Raw genomic sequence first — 14,824 nt, 5'->3', positions numbered from 1 at the left:
TTTATTTAATGTAAATAAAATCATGCAGACAGTTCTAAAATGTGGCTGACTTCAGTGAACCACCTCACCCAAAGATCCGACCAGCCCCTTCACTATCGGGCACTTATGGTCTAGTTTTGCACACATTTCCATGAATTTAATAAATGTGGGAATTAATTTAACTGTTTCTTGATTAACGCTTTTTTAGTGAAATAAAAATAAATGTAAACTGCATCAATATACACTACCGTTCAAAAGTTTGGGGTCACATTGAAATGTCCTTATTTTTGAAGGAAAAGCACTGTACTTTTCAATGAAGATAACTTTAAACTAGTCTTAACTTTAAAGAAATACACTCTATACATCGCTAATGTGGTAAATGACTATTCTAGCTGCAAATGTCTGGTTTTTGGTACAATATCTACATAGGTGTGTATAGAGGCCCATTTCCAGCAACTATCACTCCAGTGTTCTAATGGTACAATGTGTTTGCTCATTGGCTCAGAAGGCTAATTGATGATTAGAAAACCCTTGTGCAATCATGTTCACACATCTGAAAACAGTTTAGCTCGTTACAGAAGCTACAAAACTGACCTTCCTTTAAGCAGATTGAGTTTCTGGAGCATCACATTTGTGGGGTCAATTAAACGCTCAAAATGGCCAGAAAAAGAGAACTTTCATCTGAAACTCGACAGTCTATTCTTGTTCTTAGAAATGAAGGCTATTCCACAAAACGGTTTGGGTGACCCCAAACTTTTGAACGGTAGTGTATATGTAATGTAGTAACAGGCACATTCATAGTACAGTGTTTCCCACACATTCATTTATTTGTGGCGGCCCGCCACAAAAGAATTATGTCCGCCACAAATTAAAAAACAATTTTTAATTTAAAAAAAAAATTTTTTTTGTCCTCTCCAGCTTCTCAGGCAAATCATATAGTTGATGTAGATGCCCATATCGGCTGTTCAGATTTACTTTACAAAAGTGTAGGATACTTCTCTTGTTGCCTTATTTGTATTTGACTTTATTAAATGTATTTATATTAGAAACACAACATGTGTATATATAACAAAGGGTGCAAAGTCTGCAGGCAGGAGGAAACACATGGTTAAGTGTAGGGAGTAAAACTGATGGCAGTCTAAAGTTCAAGATTTTTGGAGCTCTTTGTTCAGTGGATCAGATGTTTGATGAAGCTCTGTGTCTATCTACCACCAGTACTGTTTTCTGTTTATTTGTTACTGACTGTGGCAGGACACCTCTGCCTCTGTTTCACTTTATGTTGCTGGTAAATAATATGGTTGTAGTAGTAGGCTAAAGTTAAATTATTTAGTATGCACTAATTAAAGGGGCAGAGCTTTATGAGACATTTTAGCTTTTATATTTTATAAGATATATTTTTCGTAAGAACCACAATCAATAAATCATTATCATCATCATCGGCATCGCAGTCTCGGAAGACCATTGATTTCCTGTGCCTCGGAGTCAGGTCTTGTCGCAGCGTCTCCTGTGGCTTTGTAGGCCAATTCGTGAGAGACATTCCCGGCCGCAGATGTCACATATCCAGACCGGTCCCATAGATGTTGCCGGTGTCGCAGAGCCCTGTTTCTTTCTCTTTGCCCTCTTAGCCTCATGGTGTTGGGCCAGGGTGGTTTCTGACTTGAGCAGCCCGCTGCTGAGTGCCTGCTGCCACTGAAGGCGGTCCTGGGCTGCATCTTCCCAGCTGTCGGGGCTGATGTCAAAAGACTTGAGGTCTTGTTCGCAGACGTCCTTGTAACGCAGCTGGGGACGGCCAATCTGCCTCTTGCCAGTTGTGAGTTCAGCATAGAGGATGTCCTTTGGGATTTGCCCATCGTCCATCCGCCAGGCATGGCCCAGCCAGCGGAGACGTCGCTGCCTCAGTAGGGAGCACTTGCTGGGAAGCTGTGCTCTTTCCAGGACTGATTGGTTTGTGATCCTGTCCCTCCAGGTGATGCCCAGTAGACGCCTAAGTTAGCGAAGATGGAAGATGTTTAGCCGCCGCTCTTGGTGGGAGTATAGGGTCCAGGTTTCACTACCGTACAGTAGAGTGCTGGTGACACAGGCTCTGTACACCTGCACCTTAGTGTGGATAGTGAACTTGCTGTTTTCCCATACTCTCGCTGTAAGCTTCCCAAAAGTTGAGGCAGCTTTTCCGATGCGGCCACTGAGTTCGGCATCGAGTGACAGGTTGTCGGTGATGGTGGAACCGAGGTAGGTGAAGGTGTTTACGACTTCCAGGGTGTAGTTGTTGATGGTGATAGAGGGGGGTGGTTCAGTTCCCTGTCCCATCGTCTTGGTTTTGCTCAGACTGATGGTCAGGCTGAAGTCCTGACAGGCTTTGGTGAACTGGTCCATTAGGGTTTGCAGGTGCTCCTGGGAGTGTGCTACCACTACTGCGTCGTCAGCAAACAGCATGTCCCGGATGACGAGTGGCCTGACCTTTGTTTTGGCTTTCAGACGGGCATGGTTGAACAGTTTACCGTCTGTCCTTGTGTGAAGGTAGACTCCTTCAGTTGCTGTACTAAATGCTTTGCGCAGGAGGAGGGAAAAGAAGATCCCAAACAGGGTGGGCGCCAGCACGCATCCCTGCTTGACACCACAGCAGATTTTGAAGGGGTTTGATGTGGACCCATCGAACTGGATGGTGCCATGCATGTCGGTGTGGAAGGACTGGAGGATGCAAAGGAGTTTGGGGGGACAGCCTATTCGTTCAACCAGCTGAAAGAGGCCACTCCTGCTCACAAGGTCGAAAGCTTTCGTAAGGTCAATAAATGTCATAATATAAATATATTTCAGTGAATAACTTATTGTTCAAATCTGTATATAAATATGTACATAAAGTGTTGTAATTATATTGTAAAATGGATGAATGGATGGACGTTTAAAACAAAACTGTTATTATTAATTAGTAAGTATACATTTTTTGAGCCTTTTTAGAGAAAATCATATCATTGTAGTAAATTATGCAAATTACTCGATGATGTCATGGTGACCTCGCCCATAGCCACGCCCCCACCGCCACAGGTATCTTGGCAGTTAATGGGAAACACTGTAGTAACGTGTAATATTGATGTATTTTGATCATCATTTCACAGACGCATAACAATGTTCGCTTTTCCCTTTAACAACAACGACACTAATCATGGCAGACTTCCTGAGAGCCAACGCAGACGACTTTGGGACAAATGATGATCCAGAACCTTCTATTTTTGAGACTGAATATACGGAGGATGATCTTCAAGTTTTAGAAGCTGAGTGATACACTTACTTGCCAAACTTGAGACCTCAGAATTAGGGAGATATTCAATATCTATAACATCTAATTTTTTTGTATTTAGGCTATTAAATGTCTCACTCATAACACATTTTACAAGACCACATTGAACACATTAGAATAACTAGGGATGTCCGATAATGGCTTTTTGCCGATATCCGATATTCTGATTGTCCAACTCTTAATTACCGATACCGATATCAACCGATATCGATATATACAGTCGTGGAATTAACACATTAGTATGCTTAATTTGGACAACCAGGTATGGTGAAGATAAGGTCCTTTTTAAAAAAAAAATAAAAAAAATAAAATAAGATAAATAAATTAAAAACATTGTCTTGAATAAAAAAGAAAGTAAAATAATATAAAAACAGTTACATAGAAACTAGTAATTAATGAAAATTAGTAAAATTAACTGTTAAAGGTTAGTACTATTAGTGGACCAGCAGCACGCACAATCATGTGTGCTTACGGACTGTATCCCTTGCAGACTATAATTATATAATATATAATGTAGGAACCAGAATATTAATAACAGAAAGAAACAACCCTTTTGTGTGAATGAGTGTCAATGAGTGTAAATGGGGGAGGGAGGTTTTTTGGGGTGGTGTACTAATTGTAAGTATATCTTGTGTTTTTTATGTTGATTTAATAAAAATAAAAAAAATTAAAAAACCGATACCGATAATAAAACCGATACCGATAATTTCCGATGTTACATTTTAAAGCATTCATCTCTAATAATAACGTAACTGACCTTTGTCGGATACTCGTAATTATGAGCAGCTAACAAAGGTTATGATTCAGTTACTCAGTAATTATTAATAATAATCACTGAGTGGAACTTCAATGTGTTATTACAAAAGAGTTGTCCGACTATTTTTGTGGCTGGAACGCATTACTGGCTGAGCCAAGTGTTTGGGTCTTTTGACACTAATGAAAGGAAGCGAGCGCCTGCTGTCAATACGACATATAATTATTTAATAAGTGATCAGTATTGTTAGATAGTAGTTTTGTTGCTGATGTTGTTTTGGTGTACGCACAGTAATCAGTTTTACTCAAAAGTATTGTTGATGCACTGCCCCTCCTCTTCCTTAAAATGTCTCGGCTGATGTCGTCATTGTTTTATGGGGAGGGCAGGGTGGGAGCCTATCCCAGCTGCATTCAGGTAGAAAGCATGGTACATCCTGGACAAGTCGCCACTTGTTAAAAATGGTACAGAATAAATTGTTATGTGTTAATTTTCTTTAGAGTTTAAGTTGAATTTGGATTTCATGCGCTGCACAGATTTTCCGTTTGCAGAGGAGAAGGGAGCAGCGCACAATTGCACAGGTGTGCACCTCAGAGGGATCATTGGTGTGGATCAAACCATTTTTTCAGAAGGGGCCAAGAGGGTTATTAAAAGGATTACAATTATGATTGTGTATGACTTGTGCCTTTGTTTTAATTCAGATTCGCTTTCCGTCCGCTTTTATTGTCCGGATGGAAACTGCGCCCAGTGGAGGATGGTGTAGCAATATTGTCCAGGTGGAAATCGGGAGAAATTCAAGGGGTACTGAAATTCAGGACTTTCCTGGGAGGGTTGGCAAGTATAGTGATAAGTAGATCCAGCTTTAGTGAAACACTTTCTCGCTGGGATGCCGACTGACTAATCCACCCGGAGGTTATAAAAAAATTAAATAAGGTGTGTGCGTGCGAGCATTTTTTTTTGTGTGTGTCTTTCTCGCCATCTCCGGGTCTAAACTGAACGTCAAAGGTGACCAACTTCTCGGTTTCTGGCCACAACCTTCTACTACACAAGTGAGACGCCTGATTTATAATCTAAACTATATAATCTATAATCATTTTGATTGATCGTTCTTGAACGCACCACAGTTATGCGCTATGAAACACCAAAGGGAAGCCGATACATTTTTTCTCTGACGATGCCACAGTTGAATAACTCCCCCCAAAAAACTCAACTGTTGTATTGTTTGTCTTGACCCACACACATTGAAACCTTGACTCAATCAGTATATTAACCTCAGGAGACATTTCACTAAACCATGTTAGTCTCCAAAAGTCTTCACTTCATAAAGAATATCTCATATTGGCTTGATTACTCGCTAAATACAGCAGCAAGTTACGTCTTCATATGCTCTGGCAGACCAGGTGTGTATGAGCTAAGTTACCAAGCCCAGTCCCGTTATAATGTGTTTTATAAGCGAATGCATGTGATTGTAATGTAACGCTGCTTAGTGATGATGAAGTTAATTGTTCCAGCTCTTGTAATGGATGTCCTTATGTGACGTTATTATGTCTAGTGTCAAACCTGTCCAGGCGTGCTGTCGGTGGGGTCAGGGCCGTGGTGAAACTCTCTGTGCAGTTTGCCGGAGTGCAGGTCCAACACGAACTGTCTCAGGTTGCCGGGAATACTGCAAGCAGAACATGTGATGAGTCCACAGGAAGGACATTCCTGCACACATCGAACATCAAGACTGCGGCGTCTGATGATGTGTCCTGCATTCATCCAGACAGCTGCCCGGCCGCCTTATTAATGACAGGTCATGGGCGGCTGTCATGTCACACAAGGCGGCACTCGGGCGCGGTCCCGGAGGACGTCTGTGCGTGCGTGCGCGCGTGTGTGGGGGGGTGCGTTAGTGCATACATATAACATACGCTGTGCTAATGCAATTTCAAGCTGTGTGCCACACGCAGTGGTGATGTGATGCAATTAGGCCGCGCGAGGCTGCTTGGTCCTCGGGGCTTCTGTCTATGTGATCAAGCTCTGATTGGGCCAGAATAAATAAGAGCAAATTTGATTAGAATGGATTAGTTTAGCACTTATTGCCCGCGCCAAATCATGTCACATTAGCGCCGCTGTCCTGGCCCATTCATAAAGGACACTTTTTTTACATACAGTGGGGGGGGGGGGGGGGGGGGGGAGTGCCAGTTTTTTTGGCTGGTGGCCAATAGCGGATTATGGCGCATGAGTGCAATAAAACCTGCTTTATTCGGGAAGATGAAACATCATTAAGCATGTCAGCGTCAACCAATAACCAGCCTAAAATGCACCAAAAGAGGTCAAATCAATCATCGACTGTGACACGAAAAAGGAGGGGTTTCATTTGTGCTCACTTTTCATTACGTTGATGTCATGTTATTAATGCAGCAATGGGCGCTCACTTCAACAAAACTTCTTACAACTTACCTCGCTTTCCTCAGAATGTTTTGGTTTTTGACAAATATTTTGTCTTATATCATACGGCCAAACATCACACGAAACAAAACTAGTAGGTTTGTCCATGTTTTATTCCGCAGAATCGAGTTAACAAACACTCGTTGGTCTTTAATACTGTGTTTTTATTGAGCATGACCACAACATAATCCACTGTGGAATAGGGCTGGATGATTATGGTAAAAATATTTCGATTATTTCGATTGATATTGAAATCACGGTTAATAACAAGATTATTAATTCATTTGAAAACATGAGTATTTTTTGTACCATCAACTCAACTTTAAATAAAATTAAAAAGAACCACCCGATATAAATTAGTTACGAATAAACAACAAGTAATATATAATGATAATAATAATAGTAACAACATAAATTTAAATAATAGCAATACAAAAAAACAATAACAGTCAGTTTTGCCGGACTTTTTCGTTTATTGGAATACATTTTTGTGTTAGGCACACGGGTGCTGTGTCTAGTAAAAAGTAGCAACCATGGTGAGATCCCAAACTTCTAGTAGAGACTAAAACGTTTTTGTTTTTGATTTTAGCAATTTATGATTGTGAGAAACCAAAATCTAAATCGAGATTAAAATTCAATTTATTGCCCAGTTTTACCGTGGGGCCAAAGAAAGTTGAGCGTCCGGACACTTTGGTAAAAAAACAATATTGAATTCAAGAACTTGTCACAAAGTAAATCAGTTGTTCTTACTTTTCCTTTTCCTCCTCCTCCACCTCTTCAGAAAGCATACAAGTGATGGCTTTTTTTGAGATGTTCATTTATCCATTTCATTCATTCATTTAGATTTTTCTGTACTTTAAACTAAAAATATTGTCTATAAAATGTGTTTTGCGCGTATATTTTTGGGTGTCTGGAACAGAGTAATTGGATTAACATTACAGCTACAATGATTAATGGATTAAAGAAAGATTGGATTTATATTCTGTTGATACAACTGATACAACTAATCGTTTAATGAAACTTGATAAAATCCGGACTGCATGGAGTGCCTGGAACTTTAAATATGCAGACTTAGTTTCTAAGAGGCCAAAGAGCGTGCATGAGAGCAGTGGTGAGTGGGTGCTGTGATTTCATTTTATTTTGTTATTAATGCACACATGTGGAAAAATGCAATTTTAAAGTTGATGAGATGCATTTATTAGAAAAAAAAAAGTTAATTGTAAACAGAAAAATATTTATTTAAACTATTTTCCCTAAATTACGCATTGAAGCTAAAAAGTGTGTTTAATGCGATTAATTGAACAAACTAATCCATAGATTACTCGTTTACTAAAATAATTCCATAGCTAAAGCTTAATTTACACCATTTCTTATGAGATTTCTTATTCGATTTTTGTATGATTTTTTGCATGATTCGGTTTTTGTCTGACCTTTTCTAACTGACAACTGCCACAACTTTGTCACTAATACAAATGTGTACAAAAACGGTAACGCACTGAGAGAGTCAAGTGCAAAGTGAAACACTCTGCCCCACTCTCCTTCGTGGAGGGGGGGCACAGGTTTGGTAGCCACGGACGAAGCACTGGCTGTCCAAAGTCGGGACCCGGGGTGGACCGCTCACCTGTGCATCGGTTGGGGACGTCTCTGTGCTGCTGACCTGTCTCCGCTCGGGATGGTCTCCTGCTGGCCCCACTATGGACTGGACTCTCACTATTATGTTAGATCTATTATGGACTGGACTCTCATAATATTATGCTAGATCCACTCGACGTCCATTGCACCGGTCGCCCAGGGGGGGGGTCCCCACATCTGCGGTCCCCTTCAAGGTTTCTCATTGTCCCATTGGGTTGAGTTTTTCCTTGCCTTGATGTGGGATCTGAGCCGAGGATGTCGTTGTGGCTTGTGCAGCCCTTTGAGACACTCGTGATTTAGGGCTATATAGGTAAACACTGATTGATTGATTGATTGATATATGTCAACGTTCCTCAAATTGGCTGGCTCGCGTCGCTATGAGCAATTGGACACATATCCCCTCCCACCATTCTTTCTTTTTTTAGGGATTTTGACAAACACTAATCTTCTTTTGCAAAAAGACGCTGCTTAGCAATGACGATGAAGTTAACACTACTACAACACATGTCAACATAAGCGGACTGGATTCCACTGGAACAAGTATCTCCTTTGTGTCCTTTTTTTCAGCATTCATACACATGTTTACTTTTTGCATGCTAACATTAGCATGTTATCTTTTTAGGCTATTCGTGCAGGTACTTGACGCATGTAAACAGTATTTTAACATGCTAATGTTTCATGCTAGTGTTTGTAGCTCATTTTGCAAGTATACACTTAAAGGGGACCTATTATAATTTTTTTCAATGTATAAAACACTTCTTTTTGGTTTACATGACATGTAATGATAGTTTTTCAGTCAAAAGGTAGCATCATTTTTGCTTTAAAGACATATCTTCTAGCCACTTTCTAGCTGCCTCTGGAAACAAGCCGTTTTGAGAGGCGGCGTTGTCAAGATGCAAATGAAACCCGCCCTCTCAGTGACTGAACCTTCATCCGTGTTGCGGCAGCCATATTTGTAGTTCGAGAGAGACCTTTCCCGCAAGGAAAAATATCTTAGTCTAAGCATATTCAACTTGAGCTGCAACATAAATGGAAACAGCAATGGCACAAAAAGAAACTTCAGCAGAAAGTCTTGAACTGAACGCATCACAATGGTTCGTATTATATGTCTGTCGCCACATTAATCGTATCCTTAAAAGTAATTTTTCGGGAAATATTCACAGAGATTGGTGAAGCTGTGGTCCTACATTAGAAAGCTAAGTCACAATAAAACTCGAGCCAACATTGCTGACGTATCATTCAAACATTGCCAACCTACTGTTTCTACTTAGCGTTTCATTGACTCCTCCATTGACATAAATAACAGGCACTTAGTCCGCTAATAATAGTAGCTTTTGGAAAAATCCATCTTTCATCTTGAGGTTGCCGCTGATTTGTGAAGCAGGAATCTTTAAAGTGGTTGGCACACATGAAGAGATACTTTTTCCCACTTGTCACTTCTTAATTCTTCAGATGAAAATTAGGGCTGCAACTAACGATTAATTTGATAATCGATTAATCTGTCGATTATTACTTTGATTAATCAATTAATAATCGGATAAAAGAGACAAACTACATTTCTATCCTATCCAGTATTTTATTGAAAAATAACAGCATACTGGCACCATACTTATTTTGATTATTGTTTCTCAGCTGTTTGTAAATGTTGCAGTTTATAAATAAAGGTTTATTAAAAAATTTTATAGAAGTGTATAGTAACCTGTGGTGGGATTTTCCTTCTTCGGGTCATACCGTGGGCATGTTTTTGAGCTACAAACGCTCGTACATAAATTAAAAATAGCGGATTCGCTCAAAGCTCTTTTGGTAAATCGCTACCATATACAAAGATATCCACTGACGTCACACTTGGAAAAGCTGTCACAAATTGTGCAAATTCCCAACAGCTTGTTGGAGAAAGGAAGACAAGATTGTTTTACAAATACACTATATTGCCAAAAGTATTTGGCCTACCATCTAAATGATCAGAATCAGGTGTCCTAATCACTTGGATGGCCACACGTGCATAAAACCAAGCACTTAGGAATGGAGACTGTTTCTACAAACATTTGTGAAAGAATGGGCCGCTCTCAGGAGCTCAGTGATTTCCAGCATGTAACTGTCATAGGATACCACCTGTGCAACAAATCCAGTCATGAAATTTCCTCGCTCCTAAATAATCCAAAGTCAACTGTCTTTATTATAAGAAAATGGAAGAGTTTGGAAACAACAGCAACTCGACCACAAAGTGGTAGGCCACGTAAACTGACAGCGCATAGTGCAAAGAGGTCCTCGACTTTCTGCAGTCAGTTGCTACAGAGCTCCAAACTTCATGTGACCTTCCAATTAGCCCACGTACAGAACGCAGAGAGCTTCATGGAATGGGTTTCCGTGGCCGAGCAGCTGCATCTATGCCATACATCACCAAGTGCAATGCAAAGCGTTGGATGCAGTGGTGTAAAGCTCGTCCCCACTGGACTTTAGAGCAGTGAAGACGCGTTCTCTGGAGTGATGAATCACGCTTTTCCATCTGGCAATCTGATGGACGATTCTGGGTTTGGAGGTTGCCAGGAGAACGGTACAATTTGGACTGCATTGTGCCGAGTGTGAATTTTGGTGGAGGAGGAATTATGGTGTGGGGTTGTTTTTTTAGAAGTTGGGCTTGGCCCCATAGTTCCACTGAAAGGAACTTTGAATGTTCCAGGATACCAAAACATTTTGGACAATACCATGCTCCCAACCTTGTGGGAACAGTTTGGAGTGGGCCCCTTCCTCTTCCAGCATGACTGTGCACCAGTGCACAAAGCAAGGTCCATAAAGACATGGATGACAGAGTCTGGTGTGGATGAATTTGACTGGCCTGCACAGAATCCTGACTTGAACCCGATAGAAAACCTTTGGGATGAATTAGAACGGAGACTGAGAGCCAGGCCTTCTCGACCATTATCAGTGTGTGACCTCACCATTGGGCTTTTGCAAGAATGGTGGAAAATTCCTATAAACACACTGCAACCTTGTGGACAGCCTTCCCAGAAGAGTTGAAGCTGTAATAGTTGCAAAAGGTGGACCGACATCATATTGAACCCTATGGGTTAGGAATGGGATGGAACTTCAAAGTTCATATGTGAGTCAAGGCAGGTGGCCAAATACTTTTGGCAATATAGTGTATCTCCACAATGCCTTCATGGTTTGATTTTAAATTTTAGGGACTTATGCAGATCCCAAATATGCAAAAACAGGTACCAATAGGTAAGAAAAGTTGGTTTTGCATAATATGTCCCCTTTTAAGTCAGACTTGTTGTTACCTGACGCTATCTGGCTAGCGTGCTACCTGTTAACATTTTAGTTCGGCTTTCAGCAATTTCTACCGAAATAGATTTTACTAGTTATTGTAGTAGAATTTCTGACCTTTGACCTATATTGCATGTCTATCAAGAATGTACGCTCATTTAATTTCTCTTCTATTCTGTGCCAGTGGGACAAAGGTGAATATGGAGTTGTGCCAACCTGTCTACAGAATGTTTAGAATTTCCAAATATGACTAAGAGATACAAGGTTGTTTTGGAACAGACAAAACCAAAACAAAACAATCATGACGCATTAGATAACAAACAATGACGCACAAGAGACATATAAAAAATGGCAGAAGACCGGAACTCGACAGTGATTCTGGCTTGTGTGTGTCTTGTTTACTCCGGAGTAAAATGTGGTCTGTCTGCACGGCTAACTTAATTCAACCTGCACTTCTGATAATGGGTAAATAAATTTGTTGTACTAAACTACTTTTGTTGCCTGTTTAAGCTTCGGACAATCCACTACACAAATTGGCGTCACGAACAGGATGGTTTAGAAGCTACAGGTCGACAGCCGCTCCCGCTCTCTCTGTCAGGCAGACAGTGTGTTGCACGCGCGCATCACAAGGTAAGCGTTTTGCTTAAAGTGTAAACATTTTCTGCCTGGAGAGAGCCGGATCGATAAGACTAATTGCTGAATCTATTTTTGATAAAAGATAGGTTTAGTCAGGTTCTCCAAAAACAACCTGGACTGGGGTAAATTATGGTTGGATTGAGTTGTTTTATATGTGATCATTTGTCTGTGTGTTTGTTGAAAACTTGTGATTTCTTGTTTTTAACATAAGGGGATTGTTGATAGAATTTTGGTGGTTTGGAGTGTTTTTGAAGCATAGACGATGTGAGACGAAAAATTTCTTCTAACCTCTTCATCCTCTGTCGTTGCTGGCAGAGGATGCTTCTTGCTGCAAGTGCATCAGATTAGTCAGAGTTGGATACAGCTAAATTATAGGCAAGATTTGCTAACTGGTGTGACATTTGGCCCATATAAGTTGATGACGTCTATGAAGGTGCGACATATCTGTTTATGTGGAAACTGCAGCGGTGGGAAAAGCCTCTTATAGGTGACCGCTCATTGACTCCGGTAAAGGAGATCAACTGAGCGGATAGCTGTCACGACGAATTTGGAAATTTGCTGCAAATAGACAGGTATTGATCGGGCTGCATATGGTAGAGCTTTGGTGAAACTTGGTGAAACTGTATGGACTGACCAGACACGAGTCCGTAGGATTGCTGGGTGATTTCCAGTGGTCCTACTGGGCGTTAGGCCAGGTTTTTCCGTGTTGGTCAGGGATAACGCAGGTGCTGCTCCAATGAAACGGGTTAATCGCCGTTTTATGAGCAATGATGGAACCTGGTTTTTGTGATATGAGACGGCCGATTCCACAAAAGCACGCGTGCATTAGTAGTTTATATTTGTCCGGACAATGGGGTGGTATTGTAATTTAACAATGTGTGTGTATAATGATGAATGCTGAAATGTGTGTGTATTGAGTGAGTCAGTTTATGTTGGTACATTTAGATATATGCGTAATTTAATAACTTGTGTAGCACCTGGTTTCTTATCTGGTTTAATTCCCCCCTTCCGCCCCCCCGTCCCCCTTTCGCAACCTCCCTTCACGCTTTTTCTCACAGCCCCGCTATCTGTAAAAGTTGGGAAATTGTCTAAAATGTGTGTGTGTGTGAGAAAGTAGACAAAGTTTATGGACAGAAAACATGAGTGAATGATCTATCCATTTAATTATCTTATTCCGCTCTCGGAGGTTGGATCGCGGGGGCAGCAGCCTAAGCAGGGAAGTCCAGAATACCCTCCTTAAACTTGACTATTTGTCCATCTAAGAGTGAATGATAAATGTTGTTCTTATTATTAAGGTTCTGATATGATACAGCTGTGCTTCTGGATGAGAAAAATAGTTGTCTATTGCATTTACTTTTAACTGTGCTGGTGATTGTAACTGTGTGACACTGTGGTTTAAAAAAAAAAAAAAAAAAGGTGGCCCTGCTGGAAGACATTTTAGGATAAGGGATGTGTGCGTGTGACGAGGCTGTGTGAGTGACAGCTGCGTGAGGCGTGGGCCGAAGAGGTGTGACACTGTTAGCATAGCATTGAGCTAGGTTAGCATTAAGCTAGGTTAGCATAGCATTGGATTAGTTTAGCATTGAGCTAGGTTTAAAGAATACAAAAATAAAAAAATAAAAAAATATATATAAATATATATAGTGGACAGCTGTACTCAAATCTGAGGAGAAGGCTGACAGGTTGGTTTTGATGATAGGAAAAATAAAATATACTGTATATGAATAAATAAACATTTAAATATCAATACATACATTTGGACTGGGACATTGAAGCATTGTTAAATTCATTAGTCATTAATTATGTGTGTAATATATTGTATTGAACAGCCTTGTTGCTTATCTGATCCATCCAGTTCCTGTGTGGAAGTTGAGACAAACACACACACGCACACGCACGCACATCATAGATTAGGACACTGTTAAAGAGGTTCATTTAGCCTACTAATGTGTATTTATAAATAGTTGATTTATATAGGCTAGTAAGGTAAAGTTTTGTACCTGACGTCACACTAACATCACGTGACACCTCTGAGGAAGGCTGCAGAAGCAAGATAGCCGAAACTTGTCAGGTACAAAACTTTACCTTACTAGCCTATATAAATCAACTATTTATAAATAGATTAGGACACATTGTAACTTTGAATTAATAGTTATACAACAAATAAATTAATAATATTGAATTTAAATTTGATAATAATGTAAATAAATAACAAAGAAAGCAAATTTCTATGTGACATTGGTGCATGTAGAATTACATGTAGAGAATAAAACTAAATGGAAATAACTGTCTGCAAGATGAGCATGACTTCATGAATTGTGCTCGGGTTAGTAATAGATAGATAGATAGACAGATAAAACGTTATTGATTCCTTCATGAGAGTTCCCTCAGGAAGAAGTAAAAAGTAAACAGTAACTAATAAGGGTATAAATGGAAACAAAATAGAAAAATATTACAAAGAGAATAAAAATAGAACAGTAAAATAAGAGAAACTAGGCATTAACGACCATGATATAAAAAAGTATTGCACTGTTATTGTTTTGCATTCCCTGTCATCCTAGCCCCCCCAAAGAGGAGTTGTACAGTCTAATGATGTATGAGACAAATGATTTTTTATAGGCTAAACCAGTAGTTCTCAAAGGAGGATATGGTGTTTTCGCCCGGACAAAAAAGGGGGGTACTTGAAGGTATGCCAAGGGGTACCTGAGATTTTAAATATTTTAAAATAGCGACAATTCAAAATCCTTTATAAATATAATTATAGAAGAATAATTCTTCAACAAAATAAATATTTAGAATTAAGTTCACGAGCCCAGATGGATCTCTATTACAATATC

At 40.0% G+C, this 14,824-nt stretch overlaps 1 protein-coding gene across 1 annotated transcript in view; it reads right to left on the bottom strand.

Moving 5' to 3' along the window:
- The window catches only part of LOC133659953 (endoplasmic reticulum resident protein 44-like), a 54,718-nt gene that overhangs the window by 3,748 nt on the left and 36,146 nt on the right, over positions 1–14,824 (bottom strand). Inside the window, exon 10 of the mRNA XM_062062896.1 lies at positions 5,586–5,688. Coding sequence (XP_061918880.1) covers positions 5,586–5,688 — 103 coding nt within the window. The remainder of the gene's footprint in view (positions 1–5,585; positions 5,689–14,824) is intronic.

The sequence above is a fragment of the Entelurus aequoreus genome, linkage group LG11 (genome assembly GCF_033978785.1).
Source record: "Entelurus aequoreus isolate RoL-2023_Sb linkage group LG11, RoL_Eaeq_v1.1, whole genome shotgun sequence".
In the NCBI taxonomy this organism is placed as follows: Eukaryota; Metazoa; Chordata; class Actinopteri; order Syngnathiformes; family Syngnathidae; genus Entelurus; species Entelurus aequoreus.
The sequence above is the reverse complement of the archived record's forward strand: the minus strand, read 5'-3'. Positions and strand labels throughout refer to the sequence as shown.